Genomic DNA, 14,201 nt, shown 5'->3' with positions numbered 1-14,201 from the left:
TCATGCATATGCTTATTTATTATTATTTTTTTTTACTCATATAGACAAGCACTGATTTGGTACAGCCGGTAGGTAAATATCCAGAAAATTCTGGATTTTTTTTCATATTTAATATACATTGTATACAGAGTGTATTATCTTAGAATGAGCTTTCATTTCTCATGGCATTGCTAGTCACAGACGTAATATTATACAATTTAATTTACATACTCTGTAGCTTTATTTAACTGGTGCTACTCTATTGAAGACTTTTGTGTTTCTCATCAAATCTTACCATGATCTATTTCATCTTATGTTTTTTTTTTTTTTTTTTTTCTTTGCTCTTCTGCATACTCTAAAGACTGATTCTTCAAAAAGTCTTTCCCTGTGTAACCTGATTATGGAGGAAACTCCAGACAGTGGGTTGACCGAAGAAATTCAAAGATCTCAGATTGATTTAGGTGCAATTATTTGGGGCCCCGATGGTAGTACAGACAGTGTCAGCCAGAAAATGACCCAAGATGGGTCACAGGAAGACTCTGCATGTCTCTCTGAAGCAGAACAGGACCTGGGATTGTCCACTGGAATGTTTCCTTCTGCTGATTGGCACACTGTAGCTGGGCAGGGTGAAAATGTCCTGTGGCCAGCCCCTCTATGTGGAGATGAACAACTGCCCCCAAACCCCATGCCTGGGGCTGCTTGTATGGAGATGGAGCATCCTTATGATTTACCTGACTCAGAGATACCAGCCATGGAAACTAGTGGCCTGGTCAAAGAAAGTCAAGAAGATATTAAAAAGTCAGAAGAAGAGGAAGAAAACCAGAAGACTGAAGATTCTATCTGGGCAGGTGTGGAGACATATGAAAAGGTAGAGGCTGGAACTATTGGTGTCAAGGACCTAGAAGGGACAGAGGAATTTGAAGAGAGAACATGTGAAAGTACAGGAAATGGAGTAGTAGATCTTTTTAAGACACTAGGAAAGCAAGACCAGGAGACCTTAAAAATCAATGAAGAGGAAACTAGGAAATATCTAAGTGCTGAGTGTGAAGAAAGCATAAAGACTGATGAAAAGTATCTTGAGAAAACTGACATATTAGAAAAAGACATGAAAAATGTAGATCAAGCAGATGAGTTTAGTGACAGAGCCCAAGGGCTAGATGAAGGGAATCAAGTAGTAATAAGTAATTGTGAAATTATAGAGAGTTCTGAAGCTAACGGTGCCAGTCATACAGATATTTTGATTCTGCCTCCCCAGGCTGACTCTGTGTCTAATACTGAAGATGCCAGCCCAGAGGGATGGTTCTTAGCTGAAAAAGACGAAGATAAAAAATTAATAGGCCCTCCTAGCCATAATATAATGTATCACTTAGCACAGGGGAGTACAGATGCTAAAGAGATTCAGTGTGGGGCTGTGTTACATGCGTTTGGAGCTGACAGGGATGGAAATCAGGCTATTGTTTTATCAGTAACACACAAAGCAGCAACTCAGTCTAGGACAGATCTTAATTCTGCTCTGGGAACTGATGCAAACAGAAGAGACTGGTGTTTGTGTAAGACAGAGGATTCATTAATAGAGGGACCTGAAAGTACAGGGACTAGGAACTGTAGCCAAACCATTAACTTGCCAAGAATTGCAAAACCAGGGCCTTGGGGAACAGATCCAGGTCAAATCCGACAGCCAAGCTTGGATTCAGCAGGGAATAATGTAGAAATAGTAGAATTCTCTGGTATACCAGATGGCCAAGCAAGTGGATTTGCCAGTTGTCTTGATTCTATTAACCACTGGTCTACCAGAGGCATAGAAGGCTTAGATAATTGCAGGGAATGCTTAGATACAGTTGGAAGCAAGAAAGGGCTGGAGGTGGATTTACTAGCAGATGTAGGTGGGAAACAAGTCATTGGTAGCTGCTGGGAAGAAAGCCAAGAGATAGCTATACCATTGGTTCTGGGAGCCTCCCAGAATGCTAGCACCGAGAGTTCTGCTAGTCCCCAAGACAATGACACCAACAACTCAGATTTATCTGAAGATGAAATTGCTAACCAGAGATATGGATTGTTGTACCAAGAAATAGAGGCTGATAAAGAAGAGGTACTTACCCCAGTATGTAGTATAGACTAGCCAAAGACTTCTGTAGGCTCTGTTTTTCCTAATGTTCCTCACCTACTTCATCATCCATCTATGTCTTCTCCAAGGTCTCCCTCATCTCCTTAACAGATTGTCATGTGCCTCTTGAAATCTGTGCAAACCAAACACAAATAGGTTGACAAAAAAAAAAAAAACAGACAAAAAAGACAACCAAAATGACAACAGAAAAAGCAGAATGATTGTGTTGGGAATTGATGAGAGTCTATTTTACCATCCCATTTATTGTGTTTATTCTTTCTACTTTCAGTTTTATTGTTCAAGCATTAAGATATATAGAAAAAACAGACTAATTTACTGTTCCCAAAGTGGTTACACCCCAATAAAAGCACATGAAATGTTTCTACCAAGGTCCATTGAAACTATAAAATCTCATAATAGCTGTTCATTAAAGTGATGTATTTAGAGAAAAGTACTGGATGTGCTTCTAGAGTCTATCAATGGCTAAAAAAAGAACTATTTAAACCCTCATGGCTCTTGTATGGAATCATGTTCTCATTATCAGGAAAGTAGGCTTTGGTTAGCCACATACCAGCAATAATTATAAAACTAATGTTTCCCTTTTTTGTCAACCTATTTAAAATAATACAGTATGGCCTTTTCCATTTCCTAAGCATTTGAATGCACAGCGACCTTTTGTATTATTTTAAAATTTGTGGTGGTCTTCAGTTTCCCAATTGTCTAATAGACATTTATCAATCCTACAGAAGTAATGAAAAAAATAACATACTCTGATTTCCATTTCTGTTTAGGCTTCTGGAGGTTCATTTAATGGATTCACCCAGGTAAGAAATTGACTTACTGGTAAAATTCATCAGTTGAGAACGTTGCAAATTTTAAAAATATGGAACCTCTGGTCACTGGAATAGCATAATGTTAAAAAATAAAAGAAAAAATGAAAAAAAATTAATATGTCAATATAAAATTTGACCCCACTTCTTGTGAACTTAGTAATGGAAATAGTAATAGTAGTAAGGTTGCAGGGTTGTTGTGAAGGTTAAATGAGATGCCAGTGCAGAGACAGTCTAGAAGCCTGGCACATACTAAGTGCTCCATGACACTAACTGGCTATTGGTAATAAGGTATACTATGGAATTCTGATGGTTCCTCCACTAGAAATTTGAAGTTGTCTTAATCTGAGAGATCTGCTAGGCTCAGCAGCCTCTTCTTGGAAAAGAAGAGATAGGATTGGTTGGATCTAATGAGATGGCTCTTTAGACAATATAAGTGATTTTTAGGAGCCTCCTTCTAAAGATTCATTTAAGAGTCATACTACACAGAACCTTATTTTTTCAGTGGTTCTTCAGAAAGGAGCCATTGGAAGATCACAAACCATTGACCAGGGTGGCTCTGGCCAATAAGCCAGCATTTTCCTTGGAAGTCTGTGATGGAGGGGCCACACAATGGACTGTTCCATTCACTGCATGTGTCCCAACAGATGGACAGTGTAACCCATATGAAAAGCAGACCACATGGCTATCAAGTCATGGAATAAGTTCTGAAAACTTCTTCAAGGGAGACTTCAAATATCTGCCTAGCTGTGATGAGTGTTTCGTCTCAGATCTTACACATGATCAGTTTTGAATATCAACCTTCAGAATTTCTCCATTTAAAAGTTTGACAACTTTGCCACATGTGATCTATAAAAAGAGAAAACCCACTCACACACTTGCACCTGAATACAGATACACACAAACACACAAACACACAGAGAGATGATAATGTATCTTTCCATAGAAGCGAACTCTTTCAAAATATTGGGTTTTAAGAACTGTTCTTTATGTCTCATTTTTAAAGTCTGTATTTTTATCAGTTATAAACGCACATCATTTAAAGAGTTCAGTTCAGTCACTCAGTCATGCCCGACTCTTTGCGACCCCATGAACCGCAGCACGCAGGCCTCCCTGTCCATCACCAACTTCTGGAGTTCACCCAAACCCACGTCCATTGAGTCGGTGATGCCATCCAACCGTCTCATCCTCTGTCGTCCCCTTCTGCTCCTGCCCACAATCTTTCCCAGCATCAGGGTCTTTTCAAATGAGTCAGCTTTTTGCATCAGGTGGCCAAAGTATTGGAGTTTCAGCCTCAACATCAGTCCTTCCAGTGAACACCCAGGACTGATCTCCTTTAGGAGGGACTAGTTGGATATCCTTACAGTCCAAGGGACTCTCAAGAGTCTTCTCCAACACCACAGTTCAAAAGCATCAGTTCTTCAGCACTCAGCTTTCTTTATACTCAAACTCTCACATCCATACATGACCACTGGAAAAACCATAGCCTTGACTAGACGGACCTTTGTTGACAAAGTAATGTCTCTGCTTTTTAATATGCTGTCTAGGTTGGTCATAACTTTCCTTCCAGGAAGTACTTCAGTTCAGTTCAGTTGCTCAGTCGTGTCCGACTCTTTGCAACCCCATGAACCGCAGCACGCAGGCCTCCCTATTCATCACGAACTCCCGGAGTTCACTCAAACTCACGTCCATCGAGTCAGTGATGCCATCCAGCCATCTCATCCTCTGTCGTCCACTTCTCCTCCTGCCTCCAATCCCTCCCAGCATCAGGGTCTTTTCCAATGAGTCAACTCTTCACATGAGGTGGCCAAAGTATTGGAGTTTCAGCTTCAGCATCAGTCCTTCCAATGAACACCCAGGACTGATCTTTAGGATGGACTGGTTGGATCTCCTTGCAGTCCAAGGGACTCTCAAGAGTCTTCTCCAACACCACAGTTCAAAAGCATCAATTCTTCGGTGCTCAGCTTTCTTCACAGTCCAACTCTCACATCCATACATGACCACTGGAAAAACCATAGCCTTGACTAGTTGGACCTTTGTTGGCAAAGTAATGTCTCTGCTTTTCAATATGCTATCTAGGTTGGTCATAACTTTCCTTCCAAGGAGTAAGCGTCTTTTAATTTCATGGCTGCAATCACCCTCTGCAGTGATTTTGGAGCCCCCCAAAATAAAGTCTGTCACTGTTTCCCCATCTATTTCCCATGAAGTGATGGGACCAGATGCCATGATCTTAGTTTTCTGAATGTTGAGCTTTAAGCCAACTTTCTCACTCTCCTCTTTCACTTTCATCAAGAGGCCCTTTAGTTCTTCACTTTCTGCCATAAGGGTGGTGTCATCTGCATATCTGAGGTTATTGCTGTTTGTTCCAGCAATCTTGATTCCAGCTTGTGCTTCCTGCAGCCCAGCATTTCCCATGATGTACTCTGCATATAAGTTAAATAAGCAGGGTGACAATATACAGCCTTGACGTACTCCTTTTCCTATTTGGAACCAGTCTGTTGTTTCATGTCCAGTTCTAACTGTTGCTTCCTGACCTGCATACAGGTTTCTCAAGAGGCAGATCAGGTAGTCTGGTATTCCCATCTCCTTCAGAATTTTCCACAGTTTATAGTGATCCACACAGTCAAAGACTTTGGCATAGTCAATAAAGCAGAACACAGTTTAAAAGGATTTTTTTAATTAAAAAAAAAAAACAAAAAACAAAAAACTTTAAACTTTAGGCCGTTTTATACCCCCTCCATTTCCTGCTTCTCAGAGGAAAATACTTTCACACCTTGTAACAGATTCTCTGGTTTCACTGCTACATGTGTGATGACTTTCTTATAATGGTCCTTCTTGATTTCCAAAGCATTAGTTATGGACTCATCTCTCTAGAAGACTAAAGTGTCTTCAATCTGCTACCCTCGGAGTTCATATCTCTTTCTCTGCTTCCTGCCCTCCAGTGACATCATAGCCAGCCAGCCAGCCAGTCAGTGGTGGGATTATTATGATGTTGTAAATGCTCTTATTGGTCAAGTGATGAAGTTTACATTTCCTTTTAGGCTAACATTTTTTTCCTTGGAGGAAGTAATTGTAGCATCTTGTTTGTGAGCTTATTTGTTTGCGAGCTTCTTTATTTGTTTGTTTAGTTTTCTAGGTACTTATTTCTAATTCAACCACATATTCTGTGGTTATAGAAATCTCTCTTTTTGTTTAAAACATTAACCATTCATTAAGTTTCATCCTCTTGAACATTGAAACTGTTCTTCGGGACTGCTCTAGTCAGACCTGGAAACGCTATGGATTATGACTTGCACAGCTATAATCACAGGGTCTCCCATCACGTCTGCTGTGGGGGTGGTCACCTCTCTTCTGTCCATCCACTCTTTTGGGGACACAAATCACCCTCATTTGGGGTTAAACCCCTTATTTGGATAGAGCACATCCTCCAGTAACTTCCTGAGAAAAGTGTGCACAAGACGCATGTATTTGTGACCTCCTGTATTGAAAGTATCTCTGTCCTCATGTACCTAATAGACTGTTTGGATATTATAAGTTATTCACTATATTCCCTTAGAATTTTGAAGCCGTTGTTCCACTCAATTCTATCTCCTAGTGTTGCCACGGAAAAACTGTCATTTCTTTTTCGTTTCCGTAGGGTACATCTTTTTTAACATTTAATAAATAATTTTATTGAAGTGTAGTTGATTATCAATGTTGTGTTAGTTTCAGATGTACAGTGGAGTGATTCAGTTATGCAGGTATATAATCTTTTCCCTATTCCTTTCCATTATGGTTTAATCACAGAATAGTGAGTATAGTTCCCTGTGCTATATGTAGTAGGACCTTGTTGTTTATTTTGTATATAGTAGCATGTATCTGTTAATCCCAAACTCCTAATTTATCTGCCCCTGCAATGGCACCCCACTCCAGTACTCTTGCCTGGAGAATCCCATGGACAGAGGAGCATGGTAGGCTGCAGTCCGTGGGGTCGCTAAGAGTTGGACACGACTGAGTGACTTCACTTTGACTTTTCACTTTCATGCATTGAAGAGGGAAATGGCAACCCACTCCAGTGTTCTTGCCTGGAGAATCCCAGGGATGGGGGAGCCTGGTGGGCTGCCATCTATGGGGTCACACAGGGTCGGACATGACTGAAGCGACTTAGCAGCAGCAGCCTTTCCCCTTTGGTAACCACGTTTGCTTTCTATGTCTCTGAATCTATTTATTTTTTGTAAATAAGTTAATTTGTATCATTTTTTAAGATCCCGCATATTAGTGATACCATATAGGATTTTTCTTTGATGAGAAACTGTCATTTTGAGTCTTGATATTTTGTAAGAAACCCTCTCTCTCTATTTCTCTGTGTGCTTGTATACCCCCCTACCTTTTTTCTCTGCAAGTCCACCTAATCTTTATACCCATGTTTCTAAAATTTTACAATGATGTACTGTGGTCTGCATCTATTTTCATACATTGTACTAGGCCATTTTAATCTGAAAATTGATTTTTTTTTGTTTGTTTTCTTGTTCTGCAACACTTCTCTTTTTCATGTACTGACTTTTTGAGTGAGTCTTTCTTTTTTCCCCCTTTTCCTTTTCTCTTTCTCCGCTTTCCAACTTGTCTAACAGATTTTTTAACTTCTATATATATATATTTAAATTCCCATAAGCTTTTTGTTTACTGAATATTTCTTTTTGAATAGCATCTTCTTATGTTGTGAGCATACCATCTTCCACTGTATCTCCAAGGGTATTAATAATTCTCAAAGGTGTAAAGTCTTTGTTTCTTGAGACTCCTCAAATGTCTGGTGACCTTGGCTGTCTCTTTAAGAGGAGGTCACTGAAAAACTGAGAGACTTGTACAAGTAGGTGGGACTCATTGACTATGGGTTTTGTTGTAGGATTTTCTGGCTCATCTTTTCTGTTGAGGAATTCCTGGTATCAGATTCTTTTGACTTTTTTTCCTTCTCTCTCAAGCTGGTCATGTTTCTCTGGAAAGACTCTTCTGGTCTCTTCTCTGGGTATGTGAAGGTCGGGTCAGGGTTCAAGCCTGGTTGCCAGGTTAATTGGAGTTGAATGGGGAAGTAGTTGGGAGGAGCTGGGAGGAGTAGTGGAGGAGCCCTTGTCTCTATTAGGTAAATATTCAATTAATTCCTCTACTTTCCTAATATACCTGTGTGTCCCCCGGTCCAGAGACTCCAGAGACCCTCTGTTTCAGCCTCTCAAAATAGGGGCAAAGGGTGTTGCTTGGTTTTCAAATTTGAGACTATCTCCAAGTCTAAGTAATATTCACTAGACTTTCAACCAGTTCCCCTGGCTTTTGTACCACCGTCATTTCCATTTCTCGTGGTACCTAGTTTATAATTCTCTTTTAAATTAATTTTTATTAGAGTATAGTTGCTTTATAATGTTGTGTTAGTTTCTGCTGTACAGAAAAGTTAATCAGCTATATGTATACATATATCCCCTCTTTTTAGGGATTTCTTTTCCATGTCAGTCACCACGGAACACTGAGTGGAGTTCCCTGAGCTATACATAGGTTCTCATTCAGTTCAGTTCAGCTCAGTTCAGTCTCTCAGTTGAGTTGGACTGCAACCCCATGGACTGTGACACACCAGGCTTCCCTGTCCATCACCAATCCCTGGAGCTTGCTCAAACTCCTGTCCATCAAATTGGTGATGCCATCCAACCGTCTCATCCTCTGTCGTCCCCTTCTCCTGCCTTCAGTCTTTCCCAACATCAGAATCTTTTCCAGTGAGTCAGTTCTTCGCATCAGGTGGCCAAAGTATTGGAGTTTCAGCTTCAGCATCAGTCCTTCCAATGAATATTCAGGATTGATTTCCTTTAGGATTGACTGATTTGATCTCCTTGCTGTCCAAGGTACTCTCAAGAGTCTTCTCCAGCACCACAGTTCAAAAGCATCAATTCTTCAGCATTCAACTTTCTTTGTAGTCCAACTCTCACATCCATACATGACTACTGGAAAAACCATAGCTCTGACTAGATGAACTTTTGTCAGCAAAGTAATGTCTCTGCTTTTTAATATGCTGTCTAAGTTGGTCATAGCTTTTCTTCCAAGGAGCAAGTGTCTTTTAATTTCATGGCTGCAGTCACCATCTGCAATGATTTTGGAGCCCAAGAAAGTAAAGTTTCTCACTGTTTCCATGGTTTCCGTGTCTATTTGCCATGAAGTGATGGGACTGGATGCCACGATCTTAGTTTTTTGAATGTTGAGTTTTAAGCCAGATTTTTCACTCTCCTCTTTCACTTTCATCAAGAGGCTTTTTAGTTCTTCGGTTTCTGCCATTAGGGTGGTGTCATCTGCATGTCTGAGGATATTGATATTTCTGCCGGCAATCTTGATTCCAGCGTGGCATTTTGCACGATGTACTCTGCATAGATGTTAAATAAGCAGGGTGACAATATAATCCTTCTATTTTATACACAGTATCAATAGTGTATGTATGTCAACCACAATCTCCCAGTTCATCTGAACCTCTCTCTCCCTCTCTTTGGTATCCACACATTTGTTTTCTATGTCTGTCTCTATGTTGGTTTTGTAAATAAGATCATCTGTACCATTTTTCTAGATTCCACATTTATGTGTTAATATACGGTATTTGATTTTCTCTTTCTGTCTTACTTCACTCTGTACGACACTCTCTAGGTCCATCTACTTTGTTGATCCATTGGGTTGTTTTTGGCATTTCTACATCAACTTACAGTGCAGACTTTTTAGATCCTCCAAGTTACTGTTCATTTGTTTGCTTTTTAATTTCAAAATTTTGTTGCGGTTGTTTTTCTTTCTATTCTTTTTACCCTCATGGGTTTATGCCTTTAAAAATTAATTTTCTTCTTGTTATCTGGTTTGGATTCTGGAGGCAACAGAGGTAAATGCCTGTGTTCCATCCTCCATCTTTGACCAAATGTCACTGGCTTATCTTTTCTTTTGGAGAACCGTTGATATCTGATTATTTAGGTTTTTTTTTTTCCTTTGAACTGGTTAGATTACCCAGGAAAGACTCTTCTGGTTTCTTGTCTGGAGGGTATAAGCCAGGTTACCCATATAATGGGGAATGAAGATTCTCCCTGAGATCACTGTTCCCTTACCTTGTCTCCATCTTGATTTTTTTACAATCCATATCCCAAATGAATATATTGCATACAATTTTATTTTTATTTTTTTTCTAATTTTATTTTTAAACTTTACATAATTGTATTAGTTTTGCCAAATATCAAAATGAATCCACCACAGGTATACATGTGTTCCCCATCCTGAACCCTCCTCCCTCCTCCCTCCCCATACCATCCCTCTGGGTCGTCCCAGTGCACTAGCCGCAAGCATCCAGTATCGTGCATCGAACCTGGACTGGCAACTCGTTTCTTACATGATATTTTACATGTTTCAATGTCATTCTCCCAAATCTTCCCACCCTCTCCCTCTCCCACAGAGTCCATAAGACTGTTCTATACATCAGTGTCTCTTTTGCTGTCTCGTACACAGGGTTATTGTTACCATCCTTCCAAATTCCATATATATGTGTTAGTATACTGTATTTATGTTTTTCCTTCTGGCTTACTTCACTCTGTATAATAGGCTCCAGTTTCATCCACCTCATTAGAACTGATTCAAATGTATTCTTTTTAATGGCTGAGTAATACTCCATTGTGTATATGTACCACTGCTTTCTTATCCATTCATCTGCTGATGGACATCTAGGTTGCTTCCATGTCCTGGCTATTATAAACAGTGCTGCGATGAACATTGGGGTACACGTGTCAATTAATTCATAGATATCACACTTTGATGAAACAATAAGATTAAGAATCCAACATTTAAAATGCTTAAATTTGTAGTTTAGATCCACTAAATTCTAATTCATTGATGATGTCCTGGAGAGAAGCTGCAGGCCAATAATGCCTTTGAAAACTCTGCTCTTTGTTGAATGCTTCTCATCATATTATTGAATTCTACTAGGTCAGATTTATATTTAAAATAACTACTGTCAGAAATTATATTTGCATTTTTTGCTTTTGATTTAAACTAAACGAGACAAATGAATCTTTATAATGTATTTGTTGATGCAATTCATAGAAACTGATTTAAATGATATCTTTGTGTTGCTGTTTTGGCAAATTAACTGAGACCCTAATAATTTGGAATCTTCTACTTTGTCCCCACTTTTCAACTCCAGGATACTTCATTGTTCACAATGCAGGCAGACCAGAGTATGTTCAACATGGTGAGTTGATTTTGGTTTGTGTTTTGGGAAAATTTTTCATTACCACCAAATGTTCCAAGGTTGATCATTGTAGGTAATTTAGAGCTTAAGTATTCAGAGTGTGGTTTCTGTAGCTCTCTCTTTTCTAGCAAATAGGAAGGAAAGCTCCTGAAAAATCATGTGACTTTGTATGTGGTTGCTTCTATTTATAAAGGCACAGTGATCCTGGCAAAAATCAAAGTATAGGCTTCGATGGAACATGAAGTCTAGCCATTCAAGAACATGGATGTTTCTGTGTAACTATAGCTTATGCTACAGGACTGACAACGGAATTGCCTCAAGAATTCATGCTGCAGAATAGATCCTTGCTTTTTCTTGAACCCGAGCTACTTCATCTCTCATCTCCTCTCTTTATTTTGTAACCTGTAGAAAGAAGTAATACATGGTAAAGATGTGATGCCTACTTTGCTGCCTAATGAGATAAAGAGAAAAGTTTAGCTCAGGAGTGAGTAGGAAGCAGAAAGTTTACTCTGGGTGTTAGAGGAGATTCTTGCAAGATTGGTTATCATAGGAAACATATGTAGCAGCAGCTTACTACTAAGGCTGAACAAAGAGACCTTGAGTAATGTCACTGAGAGCTTGTCATTGCTGCACTATGGAGGATTTAGGCTCTTTGAGGATTAGTTCAGGAAGGTTATTTGTAGTGTACTGCTTTTCCTGTGGGAATGGCATAGAATTATCCCAGCTTCTGGCTTTCACTTTGGAAACTCAGAATTGGATTTAAATAGAATGAATTTTTCCTTTTAGATGATTTTACTTCTAAGAAAGGATTTCTGCTCTAGAAGGTTAATTGGCCATTTTTCAAAGACAAGTGTTTCTTTAACACTCTGTCCATAGATGGGTGTATTTTTGCCTTTTGGGTAACCAGGTAAAAGGTGGAGTCTGTGATGCCTGCAAATGAAAAGTTAAATGTTTAAAATTCATATTATATTGGTGTTAATAATGGAGCTAGAGAGACTTATGTTTCATGATTATTAGTGGTTTTCAGTCTGGGTGATGGAGTAAGGGTTATACTGACACTGGAGGATGAGATTTTTAATTACCAATTGTGAATGAGTTAAAAAATGGAGAAACACTGCTGTAAAAAAAGGCAATGGGTCATCAGTAAATTCACACCTACTACAATTGCAAATTCCTGGCACAGAATCCAGTGGTTTTTAAGTTTCTCTGAACATCTCCCTACCACCCCTACACATACAGCTGGTTCTAGGATCTTCCATGTGGGCCCTTCTCTTCTCTTTCCCTGTGTTTTCTTAAGCAGATTTCTTGTACTGTCTTTCCAATGGGGAGCTTAGCTGTGTCATGCCCAGCACTGCAGATGCTGCTAGTGTTGGCTCTGTGCTGTGAAGGACTAGGAGATCACAGTGAACCTCGCCCACTGAATTGCAATTGTGTAGCATCTTCCCAGAAGCAGAACAATGTCTGGACGTGGGTTCATTGACTGATCTGAGCAAAGCAGAGGCTGAAGTTGGTAGTCAGCTGCACATCTCCCTAGTCTTCATCTTGTGGCCCCAGGACATATCCCTTGAGTACAAGTTTAAACCCTGTTGAATCTGCAAACCCTACTCTGGACTCAGGATTAGCTCCATGGCCCTTTGAAGTTCTCATTAGAGTAGCTGTCTTAAGTTTGGAGAAGGCAGTTACCATATTGGAATGCGTCTAGACCCTTAACTCCTCTCTCCCAAACCATCTCTTCTTACCCTGCATTGCCTGCTTTCCAGCTTATCACAGAGGATGCTAGAAAATGTGTACTCTAGCAACAATACTTGTTTTCTTCTAAAGCAGGAATTCCGTTTCTGAGTCTGCAGAGTTAAACCGTCGTGGCATCCTGCTGCCACTAATATATACAGAGAATACCTCTCCTCTGAATGTATAATGATGGCTACTTCAGTGAACACCAGTGCCCCCAGATGGGTACAGCATGGTATCAACCTGTTTAAAATGTTTGCCAGGGGAAGCTTCTTATAGAAAGAAAAAAAAAGTGCTTGAAACAGGGCACAATTCCTAAAGGTCTACTTTAAGATCTTTCCACGAGATGCTGTTACCTTTACTTTTCCTTCTATCTTGACAAAATATTTTCAATTTTACATTATCGTAGAAGGATTAGATAAGTGACTTAAGTTTCCAAATTTGAGCAGCCTATTTTATGTATAGTCATGCTGTCATGTTTCAACCTTACTCATCATTCAGTTAATTCTATTTGTCCCCCTAGAATTTAAATTTATAATGCTATATTATAATATTTGGCGTGATATTATAATTAAAGGAAAATATTGTGACTAGTGGAATATAACCAATTCCTCCTCTTTATATTTTGCTTCCACTGAGTTATTGTCTGACTGCAACAAGCAAATACCATTGGACTTATTCATGAAAACACCCTGCCTATTCTTGCCGTGTATGAAACTTCAAAATTTCTCAGACTTCCAAGAAACCCAGACTGATGCAAATATTTTTTCATTTTAGGTTATCTTTGTGTTTGGTTTTGGGTTTCTTTTTTTAATCTTAATGTAAACAGATAAATTTATTTGATAGATGTTTTGAAACTTCCTTGGCTCCTCGTCCCCCATTGCAGACTCAGCTCACAGTGGGGCAACCATCTGCCCATGGGTTTCTTTGTCTTTGTCAAATTACTCTTCCAATCCTTGTTGTGTAGGTCATTTGATATCCTCTCATAGCAAGTCACCTTGACTTCCAAAATGATTAGATCATACTGTGAGAGCTTATAGTATTTCTTAGCTGCAATGAAAACCTGTTCTATTATGAAGTAATTCCTTTTGAACAATACAAGTGAAATCTTTTCCAATAAAGAACTCCTGAGAGTAGAGTGAATTTTATCTCATTCTTTCTTAAAACTTGTGTCACATCGCCCTTTAAAGGTTATAAAAACCCATAAAAATACCAGATCTATGTACATTTATCTACCTAAGTATCCTTTTATTTTTATTATGCCCTTTCAAGAAAGGGGTAATGTGACCTTGGCATGGGTTGCAATGGAGGATTTGATGGCAGCATAAGAGAAATA

At 39.2% G+C, this 14,201-nt stretch overlaps 1 protein-coding gene across 2 annotated transcripts in view; it reads left to right on the top strand.

Annotated features, from left to right (window-relative positions):
- AMPH (amphiphysin) overlaps nt 1-14,201 on the top strand; it is a 215,109-nt gene that overhangs the window by 170,555 nt on the left and 30,353 nt on the right. The window contains exons 14-16 of one of the 2 annotated variants that reach the window (XM_086398398.1): nt 341-847; nt 2,875-2,907; nt 11,090-11,137. In XM_086398398.1, coding sequence (XP_086254524.1) covers nt 341-847; nt 2,875-2,907; nt 11,090-11,137 — 588 coding nt within the window. Of the gene's footprint in view, nt 1-44; nt 69-340; nt 848-2,874; nt 2,908-11,089; nt 11,138-14,201 lie in introns of both variants that reach the window. The other variant, XM_086398397.1, reaches the window with a different exon arrangement.

Source organism: Bos grunniens, chromosome 4 (genome assembly GCF_055505025.1).
Source record: "Bos grunniens cultivar Pamir isolate PY7600 chromosome 4, Bosgru_T2T1.0, whole genome shotgun sequence".
In the NCBI taxonomy this organism is placed as follows: Eukaryota; Metazoa; Chordata; class Mammalia; order Artiodactyla; family Bovidae; genus Bos; species Bos grunniens.
The sequence above is the reverse complement of the archived record's forward strand: the minus strand, read 5'-3'. Positions and strand labels throughout refer to the sequence as shown.